Consider the following 26,665-nt stretch of genomic DNA (forward strand, 5'->3'; position numbering starts at 1 on the left):
ATGATGATGATGCCGTAGTGATAGTAATAATGATGATGGTAGTGATAGTAATGATGATGAGCGGTAGTGATAGTAATGATGATGATGGTAGTGATAGTAATGATGATGATGGCAGTGATAATAATGAGCGACAGTAGTGGTAGTAATGATGACGGTAGTGATAGTAATGATGATGACGGTAGTGACAGTAATAATGATGACGGTAGTGATAGTAATGATGATGCCGGTAGTGATAGTAATGATGATGCCGGTAGTGATAGTAATGATGATGCCGGTAGTGATAGTAATGATGATGCCGGTAGTGATAGTAATGATGATGACGGTAGTGATAGTAATGATGATGACGTAGTGATAGTAATGATGATGACGGTAGTGATGGTAATGATGATGACGGTAGTGATGGTAATGATGATGACGGTAGTGATGGTAATGATGATGACGGTAGTGATGGTAATGATGATGACGGTAGTGATGGTAATGATGATGACGGTAGTGATGGTAATGATGATGACGGTAGTGATAGTAATGATGACTGTAGTGATGGTAATGATGATGACGGTAGTGATAGTAATGATGATGACGGTAGTGATGGTAATGATGATGACGGTAGTGATGGTAATGATGACGGTAGTGATAGTAATGATGATGACGGTAGTGATAGTAATGATGATGACGGTAGTGATAGTAATGATGATGACGGTAGTGATAGTAATGATGATGACGGTAGTGATGGTAATGATGATGACGGTAGTGATGGTAATGATGACGGTAGTGATGGTAATGATGATGACGGTAGTGATAGTAATGATGATGACAGTAGTGATAGTAATGATGATGACGGTAGTGATAGTAATGATGATGACGGTAGTGATAGTAATGATGATGACGGTAGTGATAGTAATGATGATGACGGTAGTGATAGTAATGATGATGACGGTAGTGATAGTAATGATGATGACGGTAGTGATAGTAATGATGATGACGGTAGTGATAGTAATGATGATGACGGTAGTGATGGTAATGATGATGACGGTAGTGATGGTAATGATGATGGTAGTGATGGTAATGATGATGGCGGTAGTGATAGTAATGATGATGAGTGATAGTAATGCTGACGTAGTGATAGTAATGATGATGGTAGTGATAGTAATGATGATGACGGTAGTGATGGTAATGATGATGACGGTAGTGATAGTAATGATGAAGGTAGTGATAGTAATGATGACGGTAGTGGTAGTAATGATGATGGCGGTAGTGATAGTAATGATGATGACGGTAGTGATGGTAATGATGATGGTAGTGATGGTAATGATGATGGTAGTGATAGTAATGATGATGACGGTAGTGATGGTAATGATGATGACGGTAGTGATAGTAATGATGATGGTAGTGGTAGTAATGATGACGGTAGTGATAGTAATGATGATGGTAGTGATAGTAATGATGATGGTAGTGATAGTAATGATGATGATGGTAGTGATAGTAATGATGGTAGTGATAGTAATGATGGTAGTGATAGTAATGATGATGATGGTAGTGATAGTAATGATGATGATGGTAGTGATAGTAATGATGATGATGGTAGTGATAGTAATGATGATGATGGTAGTGATAGTAATGATGATGGTAGTGATAGTAATGATGATGACGGTAGTGATAGTAATGATGATGACGGTAGTGATAGTAATGATGATGACGGTAGTGATAGTAATGATGATGACGTAGTGATAGTAATGATGATGACGGTAGTGATAGTAATGATGATGACGGTAGTGGTAGTAATGATGATGATGGTAGTGATAGTAATGATGATGACGGTAGTGATAGTAATGATGATGACGGTAGTGGTAGTAATGATGATGACGGTAGTGGTAGTAATGATGATGACGGTAGTGGTAGTAATGATGATGACGGTAGTGGTAGTAATGATGATGACGGTAGTGGTAGTAATGATGACGGTAGTGATAGTAATGATGATGACGGTAGTGGTAGTAATGATGATGACGGTAGTGGTAGTAATGATGACGGTAGTGATAGTAATGATGACGGTAGTGATAGTAATGATGACGGTAGTGATAGTAATGATGACGGTAGTGATAGTAATGATGACGGTAGTGGTAGTAATGATGACGGTAGTGGTAGTAATGATGGTGACCATAGTGAGTAATGATGGTAGTAATGATGGTAGTGATGATAATGGTGGTGGTAATGATGATGGTAGTTGTCGTACTGATGTAATGGTTAGTTATATTTTAATGGTTAGCCTTTTATATGCATTATATTGGGGCGGCAGTGATAGTAATGATGCCGGTAGTGATAGTAATGATGATGACGGTAGTGATAGTAATGATGATGACCGGTAGTGGTAGTAATGATGATGACGGTAGTGATAGTAATGATGATGCCGGTAGTGATAGTAATGATGATGCCGGTAGTGACAGTAATGATGATGCCGGTAGTGATAGTAATGATGGTAGTGAAGGTAATGATGATGATGCCGGTAGTGATAGTAATGATGATGATGCCGGTAGTGATAGTAATAATGATGACGGTAGTGATAGTAATGATGATGACGGTAGTGATAGTAATGATGATGATGGTAGTGATAGTAATGATGATGATGGCAGTGATAATAATGACGACAGTAGTGGTAGTAATGATGATGGTAGTGATAGTAATGATGATGACGGTAGTGACAGTAATAATGATGCCGGTAGTGATAGTAATGATGATGCCGGTAGTGATAGTAATGATGATGCGGTAGTGATAGTAATGATGATGCCGGTAGTGATAGTAATGATGATGACGGTAGTGATGGTAATGATGATGACGGTAGTGATGGTAATGATGATGACGGTAGTGATGGTAATGATGATGACGGTAGTGATGGTAATGATGATGATGTAGTGATGGTAATGATGATGACGGTAGTGATGGTAATGATGATGACGGTAGTGATGGTAATGATGATGACGGTAGTGATAGTAATGATGACTGTAGTGATGATGACGGTAGTGATAGTAATGATGATGACGGTAGTGATGGTAATGATGATGACGGTAGTGATGGTAATGATGATGACGGTAGTGATGATGACGGTAGTGATAGTAATGATGATGACGGTAGTGATAGTAATGATGATGAGGTAGTGATGGTAATGATGATGACGGTAGTGATGGTAATGATGATGGCGTAGTGATGGTAATGATGATGGTAGTGATAGTAATGATGATGGCGGTAGTGATAGTAATGATGATGGCGGTAGTGATAGTAATGATGATGGCGGTAGTGATAGTAATGATGATGGCGGTAGTGATAGTAATGATGATGGCGGTAGTGGTAGTAATGATGACGGTAGTGATAGTAATGATGACGGTAGTGATAGTAATGATGACGGTAGTGATAGTAATGATGACGGTAGTGGTAGTAATGATGACGGTAGTGATAGTAATGATGACGGTAGTGGTAGTAATGATGATGGTAGTGATAGTAATGATGATGATGATGGTAGTGATAGTAATGATGATGCCGGTAGTGATAGTAATGATGATGACGGTAGTGATAGTAATGATGATGATGTAGTGATAGTAATGATGATGACGGTAGTGATAGTAATGATGATGACGGTAGTGATAGTAATGATGATGACGGTAGTGATAGTAATGATGATGACGGTAGTGATAGTAATAATGATGACGGTAGTGATAGTAATGATGCCGGTAGTGATAGTAATGATGATGACGGTAGTGATAGTAATAATGATGACGGTAGTGATAGTAATGATGCCGGTAGTGATAGTAATAATGATGACGGTAGTGATAGTAATAATGATGACGGTAGTGATAGTAATGATGATGACGGTAGTGATAGTAATGATGATGACGGTAGTGGTAGTAATGATGATGACGGTAGTGGTAGTAATGATGATGCCGGTAGTGACAGTAATAATGATGCCGGTAGTGACAGTAATAATGATGACGGTAGTGATAGTAATGATGGTAGTGATAGTAATGATGATGATGCCGGTAGTGATAGTAATGATGATGATGCCGGTAGTGATAGTAATGATGATGATGCCGGTAGTGATAATAATGATGATGATGCCGGTAGTGATAGTAATGATGATGACGGTAGTGATAGTAATGATGATGACGGTAGTGATAGTAATGATGATGATGGCAGTGATAATAATGACGACAGTAGTGGTAGTAATGATGACGGTAGTGATAGTAATAATGATGACGGTAGTGACAGTATTAATGATGCGGTAGTGATAGTAATGATGATGCCGGTAGTGATAGTAATAATGATGATGACGGTAGTGATAGTAATGATGATGACGGTAGTGGTAGTAATGATGATGACGGTAGTGGTAGTAATAATGATGACGGTAGTGATAGTAATGATGATGACGGTAGTGGTAGTAATGATGATGACGGTAGTGGTAGTAATGATGATGACGGTAGTGATAGTAATGATGATGCGGTAGTGATAGTAATGATGATGCCGGTAGTGACAGTAATAATGATGACGGTAGTGATAGTAATGATGGTAGTGATAGTAATGATGATGATGCCGGTAGTGATAGTAATGATGATGATGCCGGTAGTGATAGTAATGATGATGATGCGGTAGTGATAATAATGATGATGATGCCGGTAGTGATAGTAATAATGATGATGGTAGTGATAGTAATGATGATGACGGTAGTGATAGTAATGATGATGATGGTAGTGATAGTAATGATGATGATGGCAGTGATAATAATGATGACAGTAGTGGTAGTAATGATGACGGTAGTGATAGTAATGATGATGACGGTAGTGACAGTATTAATGATGCCGGTAGTGATAGTAATGATGATGCGGTAGTGATAGTAATGATGATGCCGGTAGTGATAGTAATGATGATGCCGGTAGTGATAGTAATGATGATGCCGGTAGTGATAGTAATGATGATGCCGGTAGTGATAGTAATGATGATGCCGGTAGTGATAGTAATGATGATGACGGTAGTGATAGTAATGATGATGACGGTAGTGATAGTAATGATGATGACGGTAGTGATAGTAATGATGATGACGGTAGTGATAGTAATGATGATGACGGTAGTGATAGTAATGATGATGACGGTAGTGATGGTAATGATGATGACGGTAGTGATGGTAATGATGACGGTAGTGATGGTGATGATGACGGTAGTGATGTAATGATGATGACGGTAGTGATAGTAATGATGATGACGGTAGTGATAGTAATGATGATGACGGTAGTGATAGTAATGATGATGACGGTAGTGATGGTAATGATGATGACGGTAGTGATGGTAATGATGATGACGGTAGTGATGGTAATGATGATGACGGTAGTGATAGTAATGATGATGGCGGTAGTGATAGTAATGATGATGGCGGTAGTGATAGTAATGCTGACGGTAGTGATAGTAATGATGACGGTAGTGATAGTAATGATGATGGTAGTGATAGTAATGATGATGACGGTAGTGATAGTAATGATGATGACGGTAGTGATAGTAATGATGATGACGGTAGTGATAGTAATGATGATGACGGTAGTGATAGTAATGATGACGGTAGTGATAGTAATGATGACGGTAGTGGTAGTAATGATGACGGTAGTGATAGTAATGATGATGGTAGTGATAGTAATGATGATGACGGTAGTGATGGTAATGATGATGACGGTAGTGATAGTAATGATGATGACGGTAGTGATAGTAATGATGATGACAGTAGTGATAGTAATGATGATGACGGTAGTGATGGTAATGATGACGGTAGTGATAGTAATGATGATGGCGGTAGTGATAGTAATGATGATGGCGGTAGTGATAGTAATGATGATGACGGTAGTGATAGTAATGATGATGGCGGTAGTGATAGTAATGCTGACGGTAGTGATAGTAATGTGACGAGTAGTGATAGTAATGCTGACGGTAGTGATAGTAATGATGACGGTAGTGATAGTAATGATGACGGTAGTGATAGTAATGATGATGGTAGTGATAGTAATGATGATGACGGTAGTGATAGTAATGATGATGACGGTAGTGATGGTAATGATGATGACGGTAGTGATAGTAATGATGATGGTAGTGATAGTAATGATGACAGTAGTGGTAGTAATGATGACGGTAGTGATAGTAATGATGATGGTAGTGATAGTAATGATGATGACGGTAGTGATGGTAATGATGATGGTAGTGATAGTAATGATGATGACGGTAGTGATGGTAATGATGATGACGGTAGTGATAGTAATGATGATGGTAGTGATAGTAATGATGATGGTAGTGGTAGTAATGATGACGGTAGTGATAGTAATGATGATGGCGGTAGTGATAGTAATGATGATGGCGGTAGTGATAGTAATGATGATGGTAGTGATAGTAATGATGATGGTAGTGATAGTAATGATGATGGTAGTGATAGTAATGATGATGATGGTAGTGATAGTAATGATGATGATAGTGATAGTAATGATGATGGTAGTGATAGTAATGATGACGGTAGTGATAGTAATGATGATGGTAGTGATAGTAATGATGACGGTAGTGGTAGTAATGATGACGGTAGTGATAGTAATGATGATGACGGTAGTGATAGTAATGATGATGATGGTAGTGGTAGTAATGATGATGGTAGTGGTAGTAATGATGACGGTAGTGATAGTAATGATGATGATGGTAGTGATAGTAATGATGATGACGGTAGTGATAGTAATGATGACGGTAGTGATAGTAATGATGACGGTAGTGATAGTAATGATGACGGTAGTGATAGTAATGATGATGACGGTAGTGATAGTAATGATGATGGTAGTGATAGTAATGATGATGATGGTAGTGATAGTAATGATGACGGTAGTGATAGTAATGATGATGGTAGTGGTAGTAATGATGACGGTAGTGGTAGTAATGATGGTGGTAGTGGTAGTGGTCCTTCTGTAGCTCAGTTGGTAGAGCATGGCGCTTGTAACGCCAGGGTAGTGGGTTCAATTCCCGGGACCACCCATACGTAGAATGTATGCACACATGACTGTAAGTCGCTTTGGATAAAAGCGTCTGCTAAATGGCATATATTATTATTATTATTATATTATGGTGACCATAGTGAGTAATGATGGTAGTAATGATGGTAGTGATGATAATGGTGGTGGTAATGATGATGGTAGTTGTCGTACTGATGTAATGGTTAGTTATATTTTAATGGTTAGCCTTTTATATGCATTATATTGGGGCGGCAGTGATAGTAATGATGCCGGTAGTGATAGTAATGATGATGACGGTAGTGATAGTAATGATGATGACGGTAGTGGTAGTAATGATGATGACGGTAGTGGTAGTAATGATGATGACGGTAGTGATAGTAATGATGATGCCGGTAGTGATAGTAATGATGATGCCGGTAGTGACAGTAATAATGATGACGGTAGTGATAGTAATGATGGTAGTGATAGTAATGATGATGATGCCGGTAGTGATAGTAATGATGATGATGCCGGTAGTGATAGTAATGATGATGACGGTAGTGATAGTAATGATGATGACGGTAGTGATAGTAATGATGATGATGGTAGTGATAGTAATGATGATGATGGCAGTGATAATAATGACGACAGTAGTGGTAGTAATGATGACGGTAGTGATAGTAATAATGATGACGGTAGTGATGGTAATGATGATGACGGTAGTGATGGTAATGATGATGACGGTAGTGATGGTAATGATGATGACGGTAGTGATAGTAATGATGATGGCGGTAGTGATAGTAATGATGATGGCGGTAGTGATAGTAATGATGATGGTAGTGATAGTAATGATGATGCCGGTAGTGACAGTAATAATGATGACGGTAGTGATAGTAATGCCGGTAGTGATAGTAATGATGATGATGCGGTAGTGATAGTAATGATGATGATGCCGGTAGTGATAGTAATGATGATGACGGTAGTGATAGTAATGATGATGACGGTAGTGATAGTAATGATGATGATGGTAGTGATAGTAATGATGATGATGGCAGTGATAATAATGACGACAGTAGTGGTAGTAATGATGACGGTAGTGATAGTAATGATGATGACGGTAGTGACAGTAATAATGATGCCGGTAGTGATAGTAATGATGATGCCGGTAGTGATAGTAATGATGATGCCGGTAGTGATGGTAATGATGATGCCGGTAGTGATGGTAATGATGATGACGGTAGTGATGGTAATGATGATGACGGTAGTGATGGTAATGATGATGACGGTAGTGATGGTAATGATGATGACGGTAGTGATGGTAATGATGATGACGGTAGTGATGGTAATGATGATGACGGTAGTGATGGTAATGATGATGACGGTAGTGATAGTAATGATGACTGTAGTGATGGTAATGATGATGACGGTAGTGATAGTAATGATGATGACGGTAGTGATGGTAATGATGATGACGGTAGTGATAGTAATGATGATGACGGTAGTGATGGTAATGATGATGACGGTAGTGATGGTAATGATGACGGTAGTGATAGTAATGATGATGGCGGTAGTGATAGTAATGATGATGGCGGTAGTGATAGTAATGATGACGGTAGTGGTAGTAATGATGACGGTAGTGGTAGTAATGATGATGGTAGTGATAGTAATGATGATGGTAGTGATAGTAATGATGACGGTAGTGGTAGTAATGATGACGGTAGTGATAGTAATGATGATGACGGTAGTGATGGTAATGATGATGACGGTAGTGATAGTAATGATGATGGCGGTAGTGATAGTAATGATGATGATGGTAGTGGTAGTAATGATGACGGTAGTGATAGTAATGATGATGGCGGTAGTGATAGTAATGATGATGATGGTGATAGTAATGATGATGACGGTAGTGATAGTAATGATGACGGTAGTGATAGTAATGATGACGGTAGTGATAGTAATGATGATGGTAGTGATAGTAATGATGACGGTAGTGATAGTAATGATGACGGTAGTGATAGTAATGATGACGGTAGTGGTAGTAATGATGACGGTAGTGATAGTAATGATGATGACGGTAGTGATAGTAATGATGACGGTAGTGGTAGTAATGATGACGGTAGTGATAGTAATGATGATGACGGTAGTGATAGTAATGATGATGATGGTAGTGGTAGTAATGATGATGGTAGTGGTAGTAATGATGACGGTAGTGATAGTAATGATGATGATGGTAGTGATAGTAATGATGATGACGGTAGTGGTAGTAATGATGATGACGGTAGTGGTAGTAATGATGATGACGGTAGTGATAGTAATGATGACGGTAGTGATAGTAATGATGACGGTAGTGATAGTAATGATGACGGTAGTGATAGTAATGATGACGGTAGTGGTAGTAATGATGGTGACCATAGTGAGTAATGATGGTAGTAATGATGGTAGTGATGATAATGGTGGTGGTAATGATGATGGTAGTTGTCGTACTGATGTAATGGTTAGTTATATTTTAATGGTTAGCCTTTTATATGCATTATATTGGGGCGGCAGGTAGCCTAGTGGTTAGAGCGTTGGACTAGCAACCGGAAGGTTGCAAGATTGAATTCCCGCGCTGACAATGTACAAATCTGTCGTTCTGCCCCTGAACAGGCAAATTCCCTGAACAGACAAATTCTTACTTTCAATGATGGCCTAGGAACAGTGGGTTAACTACCCACTGTTCCTAGGCCATCATTGAAAGTAAGAATTTGTTCCTAACGGACTTGCCTAGTTAAATAAAAAAAATATAAAAAATATTTCTACTATTGACTGTTACAATTGTATTGTATTTATTTATTTAACTTAATTCCTTTTTATATTATTATTTTTCATTATTTTAATACAATGTATATTGTATACATTGTTGCTATGGCAATAATGACAATGTTTTTCATGCCAATAAAGCAGCTTGAAATTGAGTGCCTGCCAAGGAACGAGCAGGATAGAGGGTACCTACAGGTAGCTGTGTGAAGGCCTGTGGCAGGATAGAGGGTACCTACAGGTAGCTGTGTGAAGGCCTGTGGCAGGATAGAGGGTACCTACAGGTAGCTGTGTGAAGGCCTGTGGCAGGATAGAGGGTACCTACAGGTAGCTGTGTGAAGGCCTGTGGCAGGATAGAGGAGAGGGTGTCACAGGCGCTGGTCTGTAGAGTAGGATGCTGATGACTCTGAAGAGCTCCGTTCAGCGGACCACTCAATACATCCACCCAGAACTGGACCACCTGCAGCACACACGCAATTAGACACGTGCCTTGGCAGACACGTTAGACAGACAGACAGTTTAGAACGACAGACAGTTTAGACAGCTTAGACAGACAGGCTAGACAGACAGACAGGCTAGACAGGCAGACAGGCTAGACAGGCAGACAGGCTAGACAGGTAGACAGGCTAGACAGGCAGACAGGCTAGACAGGCAGACAGACAGGCTAGACAGGCAGACAGACAGGCTAGACAGGCAGACAGACAGGCTAGACAGGCAGACAGGCTAGACAGGCAGACAGGTTAGCCAGACAGTTGTCCACATACTTTTGCTCATGCATGTGGTAGTGTGTAATAATGTATTATTCTATTGTATGTGATTGGACAGGCAGCAGCTACTCTTCCTGGGGTTTATTATGGATCCCCATTAGTTCCTGCCAAGGCAGCAGCTACTCTTCCTGGGGTTTATTATGGATCCCCATTAGTTCCTGCCAAGGCAGCAGCTACTCTTCCTGGGGTTTATTATGGATCCCCATTAGTTCCTGCCAAGGCAGCAGCTACTCTTCCTGGGGTCCAAACACATACAACATAATACATTATTACTCTACCATAACATACATACTGCATCACCAAAAGTATATGGACAACTTCTCGTTGAACATCTCATTCCAAAATCATGGCCATTAACATGGAGTTGGTCCCTCCCCCCCTCTGCTACTGTAACATCCTCCACTCTTCAGGGAAGGCTTTCCACTAGATGTTGGAACATTGCTGCTATAACAGCCTCAACTCTTTAGGGAAGGCTTTCCACTAGATGTTGGAACATTGCTGCTATAACAGCCTCCACTCTTCTGGGAAGGCTTTCCACTAGATGTTGGTACATTGCTGCTATAACAGCCTGCACTCTTCTGGGAAGGCTTTCCACTAGATGTTGGAACATTGCTGCTATAACAGCCTCCACTCTTCTGGGAAGACTTTCTACTAGATGTTGGAACATTGCTGCTATAACAGCCTCAACTCTTTAGGGAAGGCTTTCCACTAGATGTTGGAACATTGCTGCTATAACAGCCTCCACTCTTCTGGGAAGGCTTTCCACTAGATGTAGGAACATTGCTGCTATAACAGCCTCCACTCTTCTGGGAATGCTTTCCACTAGATGTTGGAACATTGCTGCTATAACAGCCTCAACTCTTCTGGGAAGACTTTCTACTAGATGTTGGAACATTGCTGCTATAACAGCCTCCACTCTTCTGGGAAGGCTTTCCACTATATGTTGGAACATTGCTGCAGGGACTTCCATTCAGCCATGAGAGCATTAGTGAGGTCGGTCACTGATGTTGGGCGATTAGTCCTGGCTCGCAGTCAGCTTTCCAATTCATCCCAAAAGTGTTCGATGAGGTTGAGGTCAGGGCTCTGTGCAGGCCAGTCAAGTTCTTCCACAACGATCTCGACAAAACAATGTATAGACCTCACTTTGTGCACGGGGGCATTGTCATGCTGAAACAGGAACAGGCCTTCCCCATACTGTGGAAGCAGAGAATCATCTGGAATGTTATTGTATGCTGTAGCCTTAAGATTTTCCTTCCCTTGAACGAAGGGGCCTAGCCCGAACCATGAAAAACAGCCAATGTTTCCCATTCCTCCCCCACCAAACTTTACAGTTGGCACTATGCCAAGCGTGATTCATCACTCCACAGATCTTGTTTCCACTGCTCCAGAGTCCAATAGCAGTGAGTTTTACACCACTCCAGCCAACGCTTGGCATGGTGATCTTAGGCTTGTGTGGGGCTGCTCGACCATGGAAACCCATTTCAAGAAGCACCCGATGAAGTCTAACACAGCCCCCACAATCTTTTAAAAATGTTTTTCTCTCAGCCAATCATCAGTCATCTGTGTAAGTGCTGTGCTTGTTGAGTGTCCTTCCCTATAAGGGTGCTGAAAGTCTGTTGTCAATGTGGTTAATGTGAAATAGCTGGCTGATTGGTCAGCTATTTGAGCCAGTAAAAGATGCTTTGCTATTCTTGGGTAGTAAAATGACTTGCTTTTCGTCCAGACCTGAGGGAACAGACAGACAGTTGTGGCAGAGGGCCAGACAGAGGTGTACCTGTGAGATGGGGACCCTGCAGCTCTCTGACTGGCTGTTGTCTGGTCTGTACTGTTGGATGATACCTGTCCCCAACTCCTCTAGTAACTACGGAGAGAGATGTTATGTTTGTCTCGTTATTCCGCATTATTCAATAAATTAAACAAACTGCACATTGATGAGTGTGTGTCACCTTGGCTCCGTGTAGTTGAATGGAGGGGTCTGTCTCTCGGAGGCAACGTGCGCTCACCTGCCCCAGCTCACAGAGACACGCCTGGCACAGAGGGAAGTAACCACGCACCAGGTGGGCTAGCACCTAACAGTCACACACACAGGTTTCCATTAGCCGGTAAATGCATGCTTTCGGGCCGTTCTCAAAAATATGAAAAGCCAATCAAATAAAATTGTCCCAAGAAATAATACAAAATAATACTTTTTATTCAGTGGTTGTGCTCTAACTTCCAAGGTTAATATTCGTCACAGATAATACATTATCAAGCTGCTGGGACATTACTGTCAGTTTGTATTCTAATCACAGCCCCGACTGTCAGTTTGTATTCTAATCACAGCCCCAACTGTCAGTTTGTATTCTAAATCACAGCCCCAACTGTCAGTTTGTATTCTAAATCACAGCCCCAACTGTCAGTTTGTATTCTAAATCACAGCCCCGACTGTCAGTTTGTATTCTAAATCACAGCCCCAACTGTCAGTTTGTATTCTAAATCACAGCCCCAACTGTCAGTTTGTATTCTAATCACAGCCCCGACTGTCAGTTTGTATTCTAATCACAGCCCCGACTGTCAGTTTGTATTCTAATCACAGCCCCGACTGTCAGTTTGTATTCTAATCACAGCCCCGACTGTCAGTTTGTATTCTAATCACAGCCCCGACTGTCAGTTTGTATTCTAATCACAGCCCCGACTGTCAGTTTGTATTCTAATCACAGCCCCGACTGTCAGTTTGTATTCTAATCACAGCCCCGACTGTCAGTTTGTATTCTAATCACAGCCCCGACTGTCAGTTTGTATTCTAGTCACAGCCCCGACTGTCAGTTTGTATTCTAAATCACAGCCCCGACTGTCAGTTTGTATTCTAAATCACAGCCCCGACTGTCAGTTTGTATTCTAAATCACAGCCCCGACTGTCAGTTTGTATTCTAGTCACAGCCCCGACTGTCAGTTTGTATTCTAAATCACAGCCCCAACTGTCAGTTTGTATTCTGATCACAGCCCCGACTGTCAGTTTGTATTCTAAATCACAGCCCCGTCTGTCAGTTTGTATTCTAAATCACAGCCCCAACTGTCAGTTTGTATTCTAATCACAGCCCCGACTGTCAGTTTGTATTCTAGTCACAGCCCCGACTGTCAGTTTGTATTCTAAATCACAGCCCCGACTGTCAGTTTGTATTCTAAATCACAGCCCCGACTGTCAGTTTGTATTCTAAATCACAGCCCCGACTGTCAGTTTGTATTCTAGTCACAGCCCCGACTGTCAGTTTGTATTCTAAATCACAGCCCCAACTGTCAGTTTGTATTCTGATCACAGCCCCGACTGTCAGTTTGTATTCTAAATCACAGCCCCGTCTGTCAGTTTGTATTCTAATCACAGCCCCGACTGTCAGTTTGTATTCTAATCACAGCCCCGACTGTCAGTTTGTATTCTAATCACAGCCCCGTCTGTCAGTTTGTATTCTAATCACAGCCCCGACTGTCAGTTTGTATTCTAATCACAGCCCCGACTGTCAGTTTGTATTCTAAATCACAGCCCCGACTGTCAGTTTGTATTCTAATCACAGCCCCGACTGTCAGTTTGTATTCTAAATCACAGTCCCGACTGTCAGTTTGTATTCTAGTCACAGCCCCGACTGTCAGTTTGTATTCTAATCACAGCCCCGACTGTCAGTTTGTATTCTAATCACAGCCCCGACTGTCAGTTTGTATTCTAATCACAGCCCCGACTGTCAGTTTGTATTCTAGTCACAGCCCCGACTGTCAGTTTGTATTCTAAATCACAGCCCCGACTGTCAGTTTGTATTCTAATCACAGCCCCGACTGTCAGTTTGTATTCTAATCACAGCCCCGACTGTCAGTTTGTATTCTAATCACAGCCCCGACTGTCAGTTTGTATTCTAATCACAGCCCCGACTGTCAGTTTGTATTCTAAATCACAGCCCGACTGTCAGTTTGTATTCTAGTCACAGCCCCGACTGTCAGTTTGTATTCTAGTCACAGCCCCGACTGTCAGTTTGTATTCTAATCACAGCCCCGACTGTCAGTTTGTATTCTAATCACAGCCGACTGTCAGTTTGTATTCTAAATCACAGCCGACTGTCAGTTTGTATTCTAAATCACAGCACGGCTGTCAGTTTGTATTCTAAATCACAGCCCCGACTGTCAGTTTGTATTCTAGTCACAGCCCCGACTGTCAGTTTGTATTCTAAATCACAGCCCCGACTGTCAGTTTGTATTCTAAATCACAGCCCCGACTGTCAGTTTGTATTCTAAATCACAGCCCCGACTGTCAGTTTGTATTCTAATCACAGCCCCGACTGTCAGTTTGTATTCTAGTCACAGCCCCGACTGTCAGTTTGTATTCTAGTCACAGCCCCGACTGTCAGTTTGTATTCTAAATCACAGCCCCGACTGTCAGTTTGTATTCTAGTCACAGCCCCGACTGTCGGTTTGTATTCTAGTCACAGCCGACTGTCAGTTTGTATTCTAAATCACAGCCCCGACTGTCAGTTTGTATTCTAAATCACAGCCCCGACTGTCAGTTTGTATTCTAAATCACAGCCCCGACTGTCAGTTTGTATTCTAGTCACAGCCCCGACTGTCAGTTTGTATTCTAAATCACAGCCCCGACTGTCAGTTTGTATTCTAGTCACAGCCCCGACTGTCAGTTTGTATTCTAAATCACAGCCCCGACTGTCAGTTTGTATTCTAATCACAGCCCCGACTGTCAGTTTGTATTCTAAATCACAGTCCCGACTGTCAGTTTGTATTCTAAATCACAGCCCCGACTGTCAGTTTGTATTCTAAATCACAGCCCCGACTGTCAGTTTGTATTCTAATCACAGCCCCGTCTGTCAGATTGTATTCTAATCACAGCCCCAACTGTCAGTTTGTATTCTAAATCACAGTTCTAATCACAGACTGTCAGTTTGTATTCTAATCACAGCCCCGACTGTCAGTTTGTATTCTAATCACAGCCCCGTCTGTCAGATTGTATTCTAGTCACAGCCCCGACTGTCAGTTTGTATTCTAAATCACAGCCCCGACTGTCAGTTTGTATTCTAAATCACAGCCCCGACTGTCAGTTTGTATTCTAATCACAGCCCCGACTGTCAGTTTGTATTCTAATCACAGCCCCGTCTGTCAGATTGTATTCTAATCACAGCCCCAACTGTCAGTTTGTATTCTAGTCACAGCCCCGTCTGTCAGTTTGTATTCTAGTCACAGCCGACTGTCAGTTTGTATTCTAATCACAGCCCCGACTGTCAGTTTGTATTCTAATCACAGCCCCGACTGTCAGTTTGTATTCTAGTCACAGCCCCGACTGTCAGTTTGTATTCTAATCACAGCCCCGACTGTCAGTTTGTATTCTAAATCACAGCCCCGACTGTCAGTTTGTAGCTGGTACTTCTAGTCACAGCCCCGACTGTCAGTTTGTATTCTAGTCACAGCCCCGACTGTCAGTTTGTATTCTAGTCACAGCCCCGACTGTCAGTTTGTATTCTAATCACAGCCGACTGTCAGTTTGTATTCTAAATCACAGCCGACTGTCAGTTTGTATTCTAAATCACAGCCCCGACTGTCAGTTTGTATTCTAAATCACAGTCCCGACTGTCAGTTTGTATTCTAGTCACAGCCCCGACTGTCAGTTTGTATTCTAAATCACAGCCCCAACTGTCAGTTTGTATTCTGATCACAGCCCCGACTGTCAGTTTGTATTCTAGTCACAGCCGACTGTCAGTTTGTATTCTAAATCACAGCCCCGACTGTCAGTTTGTATTCTAGTCACAGCCCCGACTGTCAGTTTGTATTCTAATCACAGCCCCGACTGTCAGTTTGATTCTAAATCACAGCCCCAACTGGTTTGTATTCTAGTCACAGCCCCAACTGTCAGTTTGTATTCTAGTCACAGCCCCGACTGAGGAGTTTGTATTCTAAATCACAGCCCCGACTGTCAGTTTGTATTCTAATCACAGCCCCGACTGTCAGTTTGTATTCTAGTCACAGCCCCGACTGTCAGTTTGTATTCTAGTCACAGCCCCGACTGTCAGTTTGTATTCTAAATCACAGCCGACTGTCAGTTTGTATTCTAAATCACAGCCCCGACTGTCAGTTTGTATTCTAGTCACAGCCCCGACTGTCAGTTTGTATTCTAATCACAGCCCCGACTGTCAGTTTGTATTCTAATCACAGCCCCGACTGTCAGTTTGTATTCTAGTCACAGCCCCGACTGTCAGTTTGTATTCTAGTCACAGCCCCGACTGTCAGTTTGTATTCTAATCACAGCCCCGACTGTCAGTTTGTATTCTAATCACAGCCCCGACTGTCAGTTTGTATTCTAATCACAGCCCCGACTGTCAGTTTGTATTCTAAATCACAGCCGACTGTCAGTTTGTATTCTAGTTGAGAGTCACAGCCCCGACTGTCAGTTTGTATTCTAAATCACAGCCCCAACTGTCAGTTTGTATTCTGATCACAGCCCCGACTGTCAGTTTGTATTCTAGTCACAGCCCCGACTGTCAGTTTGTATTCTGGTTGACAGTGACTGTCAGTTTGTATTCTGGTTGAGTCACAGCCCCGACTGTCAGTTTGTATTCTAATCACAGCCCCGACTGTCAGTTTGTATTCTAAATCACAGCCCCGACTGTCAGTTTGTATTCTAAATCACAGCCCCGACTGTCAGTTTGTATTCCTGGTTGACAGCCCCGACTGTCAGTTTGTATTCTAAATCACAGCCCCGGTGTCAGTTTGTATTCTAGTTGACAGCCCCGACTGTCAGTTTGTATTCTAAATCACAGCCCCTGGTTGTCAGTTTGTATTCTGGTCACAGCCCCGACTGTCAGTTTGTATTCTAATGACAGCCCCGACTGTCAGTTTGTATTCTGGTCACAGCCCCGACTGTCAGTTTGTATTCTAGAGTGACGGTCAGCCCCGACTGTCAGTTTGTATTCTAAATCACAGCCCCTGGTTGAGACTGTCAGCTTGTATTCTAATCACAGCCCCGACTGTCAGTTTGTATTCTAAATCACAGCCCCGACTGTCAGTTTGTATTCTGGTCACAGCCCCGACTGTCAGCTTGTATTCTAAATCACAGCCGACTGTCAGTTTGTATTCTGGTTGAGAGCCCCGACTGTCAGTTTGTATTCTGGTCACTCCTGGTTGTATTCTAGGACTGCCCCTGACTGTTAGTTTGTATTCTAAATCACAGTCCCGACTGTCAGTTGGTACTCTGGTCAGAGCCCCGACTGTCAGTTTGTATTCTAGAGTCACAGCCCCGACTGTCAGTTTGTATTCTAAATCACAGCCCCGACTGTCAGTTTGTATTCTAATCACAGCCCCGACTGTCAGCTTGTATTCTAATTGAGAGCCCCGACTGTCAGGTATTCTAATCACAGCCTGGTTGACTGTCAGTTTGTATTCTAAATCACAGCCCCGACTGTCTGGTTGTATTCTAGTCACAGCCCCGACTGTCAGTTTGTATTCTAATCACAGCCCCGACTGTCAGTTTGTATTCTAAATCACAGCCCCGACTGTCAGCTTGTATTCTAATCACAGCCCCGGTGTCAGTTTGTATTCTAAATCACTGGTTGACTGTGAGGTTGGTATTCTAATCCTGGTTTTGTATTCTAAATCACAGCCCCTGACTGTCAGTTTGTATTCTAGGAGCTGGTACCCTGGTTGTCAGTTTGGTATTGGTTGAGAATGACAGTAGGAGCTGTCAGTTTGTATTGACTAAGCTGGTACTCCTGGTTGACTGTGACGGTTTGGTACTCCTGGTTGAGAGTGACGGTAGCCTGGTACTCCTGGTCAGTTTGTATGGTAGGAGCTGGTACTTGGTTGTATTCTAGTCACGGTAGCTGGTACCCTGGTTGAGTTTGTATTCTAATCCTGGAGAGTGACTGTCAGTTTGTATTCTGAATCAGAGTGACGGTAGGAGCTGGTACTTTGTGGTTGAGAGTCACAGCCCCGACTGTCAGTTTGTATTCTAGTCACTGTCAGTTTGTATTCTAGTCACAGCCGACTGGTTTGATTCTAATCAGCTGCCCTGGTTGAGAGTTTGGTATTCTGAATCACGGTAGGAGCTGGTACTCCTGGTTGTATTGACGGTAATCACAGCCCTCCTGTCAGTTTGTATTCTAGGAGCTGGTAGCCCCTGGTTGAGAGTGACGGTAGGAGCTGGTACTCCTGGTTGAGAATGACGGAAGGAGCTGATACTCCTAGCTGAGAGTGAAGGAAGGAGCTGGTACTCCTGGCTGAGAATGACAGAAGGAGCTGGTACTCCTGGCTGAGAATGACAGAAGGAGCTGGTACTGGCCTGGTGGTGAGAGTGACGGAAGGAGCTGGTACTCCTGGCTGAGAGTGACAGAAGGAGCTGGTACTCCTGGCTGAGAGTGACGGTAGGAGCTGGTACTCCTGGCTGAGAGTGACGGTAGGAGCTGGTACTCCTGGTTGAGAGTGACGGTAGGAGCTGGTACTCCTGGCTGAGAGTGACGGTAGGAGCTGGTACTCCTGGCTGAGAGTGACGCTAGGAGCTGGTACTCCTGGCTGAGAGTGACGGTAGGAGCTGGTACTCCTGGCTGAGAGTGACGGTAGGAGCTGGTACTCCTGGCTGAGAGTGACGCTAGGAGCTGGTACTCCTGGCTGAGAGTGACGCTAGGAGCTGGTACTCCTGGCTGAGAGTGACGCTAGGAGCTGGTACTCCTGGCTGAGAGTGACGCTAGGAGCTGGTACTCCTGGCTGAGAGTGACGCTAGGAGCTGGTACTCCTGGCTGAGAGTGACGGTAGGAGCTGGTACTCCTGGCTGAGAGTGACGGTAGGAGCTGGTACTCCTGGCTGAGAGTGACGGTAGGAGCTGGTACTCCTGGCTGAGAGTGACGGTAGGAGCTGGTACTCCTGGCTGAGAGTGACGGAAGGAGCTGGTACTCCTGGCTGAGAGTGACGCTAGGAGCTGGTACTCCTGGCTGAGAGTGACGGTAGGAGCTGGTACTCCTGGCTGAGAGTGACGGTAGGAGCTGGTACTCCTGGCTGAGAGTGACGGTAGGAGCTGGTACTCCTGGCTGAGAGTGACGGTAGGAGCTGGTACTCCTGGCTGAGAGTGACAGAAGGAGCTGGTTCCTGGCTGAGAGTGACAGAAGGAGCTGGTTCTCCTGGCTGAGAGTGACAGAAGGAGCTGGTACTCCTGGTTGAGAGTGACAGAAGGAGCTGGTACTCCTGGTTGAGAATGACAGAAGGAGCTGGTACTCCTGGCTGAGAATGACAGAAGGAGCTGGTACTCCTGGCTGAGAATGACAGAAGGAGCTGGTACTCCTGGCTGAGAATGACAGAAGGAGCTGGTACTCCTGGCTGAGAATGACAGAAGGAGCTGGTACTCCTGGTTGAGAGTGACGGAAGGAGCTGGTACTCCTGGTTGAGAGTGACGGTAGGAGCTGGTACTCCTGGTTGAGAGTGACGGAAGGAGCTGGTACTCCTGGTTGAGAGTGACAGAAGGAGCTGGTACTCCTGGTTGAGAGTGACAGAAGGAGCTGGTACTCCTGGTTGAGAGTGACAGAAGGAGCTGGTACTCCTGGTTGAGAGTGACAGAAGGAGCTGGTACTCCTGGTTGAGAGTGACAGAAGGAGCTGGTACTCCTGGTTGAGAGTGACAGAAGGAGCTGGTACTCCTGGTTGAGAGTGACAGAAGGAGCTGGTACTCCTGGTTGAGAGTGACGGTAGGAGCTGGTACTCCTGGTTGAGAGTGACGGTCGGAGCTGGTACTCTCTAGTTGGTTTTCATTTGCGATGGATAGTTGATTGAACCAGGCTTGGAAACAGAAAGCCAAACCACTAAACAAAGGATGTGTAAAATATGGTTGATTTTCTTTTATTGACCTGATCATTTATTTAATCTCCTCATGAAATACAGGCGTTGTCATTTTTGTATATCTGTTGTGTGTTTGCAGTCCAGGAGCATTTGGAGTCAATTATAGTTCCAAGATATTTGTACTGCTCAATTGATTCTATCTTTTCTGAGACCATGTGGATAGGTCTGGTGTCGTCTTTTTTAGTTCGGAAGTTTGTCATTTCCTGTTTTTTTTTCACGTTAAGAATCAGTCTGTTTTGCTTGCACCATTGGGTGAAGTGTGTTAATCAATCAATCAAATATATTTATAAAGCCCGTTTTACATCAGCCAATGTCACAAAGTGCTATACAGAAAGACAGCTAGGAAAAACTCCCTATAAAAGGCAGGAACCTAGTAAGAAACCTAGAGAGGAACCAGGCTCTGAGGGGTGGCCAGTCCTCGCCAGCATCCCTGTGCCCCGACGAATTAGGCTGTTCTGAGGGCAAGGGGGAGGGCAAGGGGGGGTCCCCCCCCCAACCCTTCACGTATATCACACGACCCCAAGATAGTTTACACTATAAACAGAACATTTATTAGGATCACCTAATAGAACTGTAGAAAGAGTGAGACATCATTTTAGGAAACGAGTGCTTCATAAAAGCACTGGCCTCATTTCACAGAAGCATTGGAAAATAAACTTTCTTTCAATGAACCAGCCTATATTTTCTGAGACTTCTTCTAGGTTAAATGGGATAACCCACTACTGTAAGGCCCTTACTATTGAGTTTGGGGAGCAGTCCCTAGCTCAGTGGAGGGGCAAGAAATAACGGAACTGCCATTGGGTAGACAGGGACTAGTTTAGTCGTTAATCCTGCAGGGGTGGTATTTTAGCTCTGACGCTAGCTAGCTACAAACTAACCATCTACTGACGCTAGCTAGCTACAAACTAACCATCGACTGACGCTAGCTAGCTACAACCTAACCATCGACTGACGCGAGTTAGCTACAAACTAACCATCTACTGACGCTAGTTAGCTACAAACTAACCATCGACTGACGCTAGCTAGCTACAACCTAACCATCGACTGACGCTAGCTAGCTACAACCTAACCATCGACTGACGCTAGCTAGCTACAACCTAACCATCGACTGACGCTAGCTAGCTACAAACTAACCATCGACTGACGCTAGTTAGCTACAACCTAACCATCGACTGACGCTAGTTAGCTACAACCTAACCATCGACTGACGCTAGTTAGCTACAACCTAACCATCGACTGACGCTAGTTAGCTACAACCTAACCATCGACTGACGCTAGCTAGCTACAAACTAACCATCTACTGACGCTAGCTAGCTACAAACTAACCATCTACTGACGCTAGCTAGCTACAAACTAACCATCTACTGACGCTAGCTAGCTACAAACTAACCATCTACTGACGCTAGCTAGCTACAAACTAACCATCTACTGACGCTAGCTAGCTACAAACTAACCATCTACTGACGCTAGCTAGCTACAAACTAACCATCTACTGACGCTAGCTAGCTACAAACTAACCATCTACTGACGCTAGCTAGCTACAAACTAACCATCTACTGACGCTAGCTACAAACTAACCATCTACTGACGCTAGCTAGTGTAACGGATGTGAAACGGCTAGCTTAGTTAGCGGTGCTGCGCGCTAAATAGCGTTTCAATCGGTGACGTCACTTGCTCTGAGACCTTGAAGTAGTAGTTCCCCTTGCTCTGCAAGGGCCGCGGCTTTTGTGGAGCGATGGGCAACGATGCTTCATGGGTGACTGTTGTTGATGTGTGCAGAGGGTCCCTGGTTCGCGCCCGGGTACGGGCGAGGGGACGGTCTAAAGTTATACGGTTACACTAGCTACGAACTAACCATCTACTGACGCTAGCTACAAACCAACCATCTACGGATGCTAGCTAGCTACAATCTAACCATCTACTGACGCTAACCAGCGACAAACTAATCATCTACTGACGCTAGCCAGCAACGAACTAATCATCTACTGACGCTAACCAGCGACGAACTAATCATCTACTGATCGCTAGCTAGCTACAAACTAACCATCTACTGACACTAGCTAGCTACGAACTAACCATCTACTGACGCTAGCTAGCTACGAACTAACCATCTACTGACGCTAGCCAGCTACGAACTAACCACCTACCGACGCTAAATAGGCGAAATGTCTTTCTGACCTGTAAGGCCTCCAGGCGGACTGGGGAGGGCTCTAGAGCTGTAGCCCCTCCTCCTCCTGGACCCTCGCTGTCTGATTGGTCGTCTTTGGGTTGAGTGACAAGCGACACACACAGCTGCAGCAGCCAGGGCACGCCTGGCTCCTCCTCTCCTGGAGTATGTGAGCCCCGGGGTGTGTGTGAGTTGTGGTATTTGTGGGAGGGTGGAGTGTGAGGTGAGGAAAAGCCCTCCCTCTGCCTCCAGCTCAGCCCCGTCTCCTGCGAGGTGTGTGTAAGGAGTAGCTGTACCTCAGAAAGAGGGGCTTGGGTCGACACCAACGCTCCATACAGTGTCAGAACAGACACCCGCACGTTCACGTCTAGGAGAGAACACAAAGTCTGTAAGAACACACAGACTGGTGCCAGAGGTAGGTGTGTGTGTGTGTGTGTGGTAGGTACCTCTGTGTCGGAGGTAGGGTTGTATCTGTCTCCACAGCGGGCTGAGCAGGCCGGGTCTCAGGCGGTTATAGGGAGCATTACACACCAGGTGAGCCAGGCACTGAAACATACACACACAGGTCAAACGGTCACAGATTATCAGTGTGGAGTAATGTGTGAGAGTCACCTCGACGATCTGAGTGAGTGAGTGAGTCACCTTGATGATCTGAGAGAGTCACCTTGATGATCTGAGAGAGTCACCTTGATGATCTGAGAGAGTCACCTTGATGATCTGAGAGAGTCACCTTGATGATCTGAGAGAGTCACCTTGATGATCTGAGAGAGTCACCTTGATGATCTGAGAGAGTCACCTTGATGATCTGCGAGAGTCACCTTGATGATCTGCGAGAGTCACCTTGATGATCTGATCTGAGAGAGTCACCTGAGTCACCTTGATGATCTGAGAGTCACCTTGATGATCACCTGATGATGAGTCACCTTGATGATCTGAGTCACCTTGATGATCTGAGAGAGTCACCTTGATGATCTGAGAGAGTCACCTTGATGATCTGAGAGAGTCACCTTGATGATCTGAGAGAGTCACCTTGATGATCTGAGAGAGTCACCTTGATGATCTGAGAGAGTCACCTTGATGATCTGAGAGAGTCACCTTGATGATCTGAGAGAGTCACCTTGATGATCTGAGAGAGTCACCTTGATGATCTGAGAGAGTCACCTTGATGATCTGAGAGAGTCACCTTGATGATCTGAGAGAGTCACCTTGATGATCTGAGAGAGTCACCTTGATGATCTGAGAGAGTCACCTTGATGATCTGAGAGTCACCTTGAGTCTGAGTGAGTCACCTTGATGATCTGAGAGTCACCTTGATGATCTGAGAGAGTCACCTTGATGATCTGAGAGAGTCACCTTGATGATCTGAGAGAGTCACCTTGATGATCTGAGAGAGTCACCTTGATGATCTGAGAGAGTCACCTTGATGATCTGAGAGAGTCACCTTGATGATCTGAGAGAGTCACCTTGATGATCTGATCTGAGAGTCACCTTCTGATGAGTCACCTTGATGATCTGAGAGAGTCTGAGAGAGTCACCTTGATGATCTGAGAGAGTCACCTTGATGATCTGAGAGAGTCACCTTGATGATCTGAGAGAGTCACCTTGATGATCTGAGAGAGTCACCTTGATGATCTGAGAGAGATCACCTTGATGATCTGAGAGAGTCACCTTGATGATCTGAGAGAGTCACCTTGATGATCTGAGAGAGTCACCTTGATGATCTGAGAGAGTCACCTTGATGATCTGAGAGAGTCACCTTGATGATCTGAGAGAGTCACCTTGATGATCTGAGAGAGTCACCTTGATGATCTGAGAGAGTCACCTTGATGATCTGAGAGAGTCACCTTGATGATCTGAGAGAGTCACCTTGATGATCTGAGAGAGTCACCTTGATGATCTGAGAGAGTCACCTTGATGATCTGAGAGAGTCACCTTGATGATCTGAGAGAGTCACCTTGATGATCTGAGAGAGTCACCTTGATGATCTGAGAGAGTCACCTTGATGATCTGAGAGAGTCACCTTGATGATCTGCGAGAGTCACCTTGATGATCTGCGAGAGTCACCTTGATGATCTGCGAGAGTCACCTTGATGATCTGAGTGAGTCACCTTGATGATCTGAGTGAGTGAGTCACCTTGATGATCTGACTGAGTCACCTTGATGATCTGAGAGAGTCACCTTGATGATCTGAGAGAGTCACCTTGATGATCTGAGTCACCTTGATCTGATCTGATGATCTGAGAGAGTCACCTTGATGATCTGAGAGAGTCACCTTGATGATCTGAGAGAGTCACCTTGATGATCTGAGAGAGTCACCTTGATGATCTGAGAGAGTCACCTTGATGATCTGAGAGAGTCACCTTGATGATCTGAGAGAGTCACCTTGATGATCTGAGAGAGTCACCTTGATGATCTGAGAGAGTCACCTTGATGATCTGAGAGAGTCACCTTGATGATCTGAGAGAGTCACCTTGATGATCTGAGAGAGTCACCTTGATGATCTGAGAGAGTCACCTTGATGATCTGAGAGAGTCACCTTGATGATCTGAGAGAGTCACCTTGATGATCTGAGAGAGTCACCTTGATGATCTGAGAGAGTCACCTTGATGATCTGAGAGAGTCACCTTGATGATCTGAGAGAGTCACCTTGATGATCTGAGAGAGTCACCTTGATGATCTGAGAGAGTCACCTTGATGATCTGAGAGAGTCACCTTGATGATCTGAGAGAGTCACCTTGATGATCTGAGAGAGTCACCTTGATGATCTGAGAGAGTCACCTTGATGATCTGAGAGAGTCACCTTGATGATCTGCGAGAGTCACCTTGATGATCTGAGAGAGTCACCTTGATGATCTGAGTGAGTCACCTTGATGATCTGACTGAGTGAGTGAGTCACCTTGATGATCTGACTGAGTGAGTGAGTCACCTTGATGATCTGAGAGAGTCACCTTGATGATCTGAGAGAGTCACCTTGATGATCTGAGAGAGTCACCTTGATGATCTGAGAGAGTCACCTTGATGATCTGAGAGAGTCACCTTGATGATCTGAGAGAGTCACCTTGATGATCTGATCACCTTGATGATCTGAGAGAGTCACTGAGAGAGTCACTTGATGATCTGAGAGAGTCACCTTGATGATCTGAGAGAGTCACCTTGATGATCTGAGAGAGTCACCTTGATGATCTGAGAGAGTCACCTTGATGATCTGAGAGAGTCACCTTGATGATCTGAGAGAGTCACCTTGATGATCTGAGAGAGTCACCTTGATGATCTGAGAGAGTCACCTTGATGATCTGAGAGAGTCACCTTGATGATCTGAGAGAGTCACCTTGATGATCTGAGAGAGTCACCTTGATGATCTGACTGAGAGTCACCTTGATGATCTGACACCTGAGATCTGAGAGAGTCACCTTGATGATCTGAGAGAGCCACCTTGATGATCTGAGAGAGTCACCTTGATGATCTGAGAGAGCCACCTTGATGATCTGAGTGAGCCACCTTGATGATCTGAGAGAGCCACCTTGATGATCTGAGAGAGTCACCTTGATGATCTGAGAGAGTCACCTTGATGATCTGCGAGAGTCACCTTGATGATCTGCGAGAGTCACCTTGATGATCTGCGAGAGTCACCTTGATGATCTGAGTGAGTCACCTTGATGATCTGAGTGAGTCACCTTGATGATCTGACTGAGTGAGTGAGTCACCTTGATGATCTGACTGAGTGAGTGAGTCACCTTGATGATCTGACTGAGTGAGTGAGTCACCTTGATGATCTGACTGAGTGAGTGAGTCACCTTGATGATCTGACTGAGTGAGTGAGTCACCTTGATGATCTGAGAGAGTCACCTTGATGATCTGAGAGAGTCACCTTGATGATCTGAGAGAGTCACCTTGATGATCTGAGAGAGTCACCTTGATGATCTGAGAGAGTCACCTTGATGATCTGAGAGAGTCACCTTGATGATCTGAGAGAGTCACCTTGATGATCTGAGAGAGTCACCTTGATGATCTGAGAGAGTCACCTTGATGATCTGAGAGAGTCACCTTGATGATCTGAGAGAGTCACCTTGATGATCTGAGAGAGTCACCTTGATGATCTGAGAG

At 44.0% G+C, this 26,665-nt stretch overlaps 1 protein-coding gene across 2 annotated transcripts in view; it reads right to left on the reverse strand.

Moving 5' to 3' along the window:
* Positions 1-26,665, reverse strand: part of heatr6 (HEAT repeat containing 6) — an 81,575-nt gene that overhangs the window by 31,797 nt on the left and 23,113 nt on the right. For both annotated transcript variants that reach the window (XM_052529107.1, XM_052529108.1), the window contains 5 exons: positions 23,008-23,107; positions 22,573-22,928; positions 12,499-12,621; positions 12,327-12,413; positions 10,111-10,245 (listed from right to left, as the gene is read on the reverse strand). In XM_052529107.1, the coding sequence (XP_052385067.1) occupies positions 10,111-10,245; positions 12,327-12,413; positions 12,499-12,621; positions 22,573-22,928; positions 23,008-23,107 (801 nt within the window). The remainder of the gene's footprint in view (positions 1-10,110; positions 10,246-12,326; positions 12,414-12,498; positions 12,622-22,572; positions 22,929-23,007; positions 23,108-26,665) is intronic.

This window comes from Oncorhynchus keta, chromosome 11 (genome assembly GCF_023373465.1).
Source record: "Oncorhynchus keta strain PuntledgeMale-10-30-2019 chromosome 11, Oket_V2, whole genome shotgun sequence".
Lineage (NCBI taxonomy): Eukaryota > Metazoa > Chordata > Actinopteri > Salmoniformes > Salmonidae > Oncorhynchus > Oncorhynchus keta.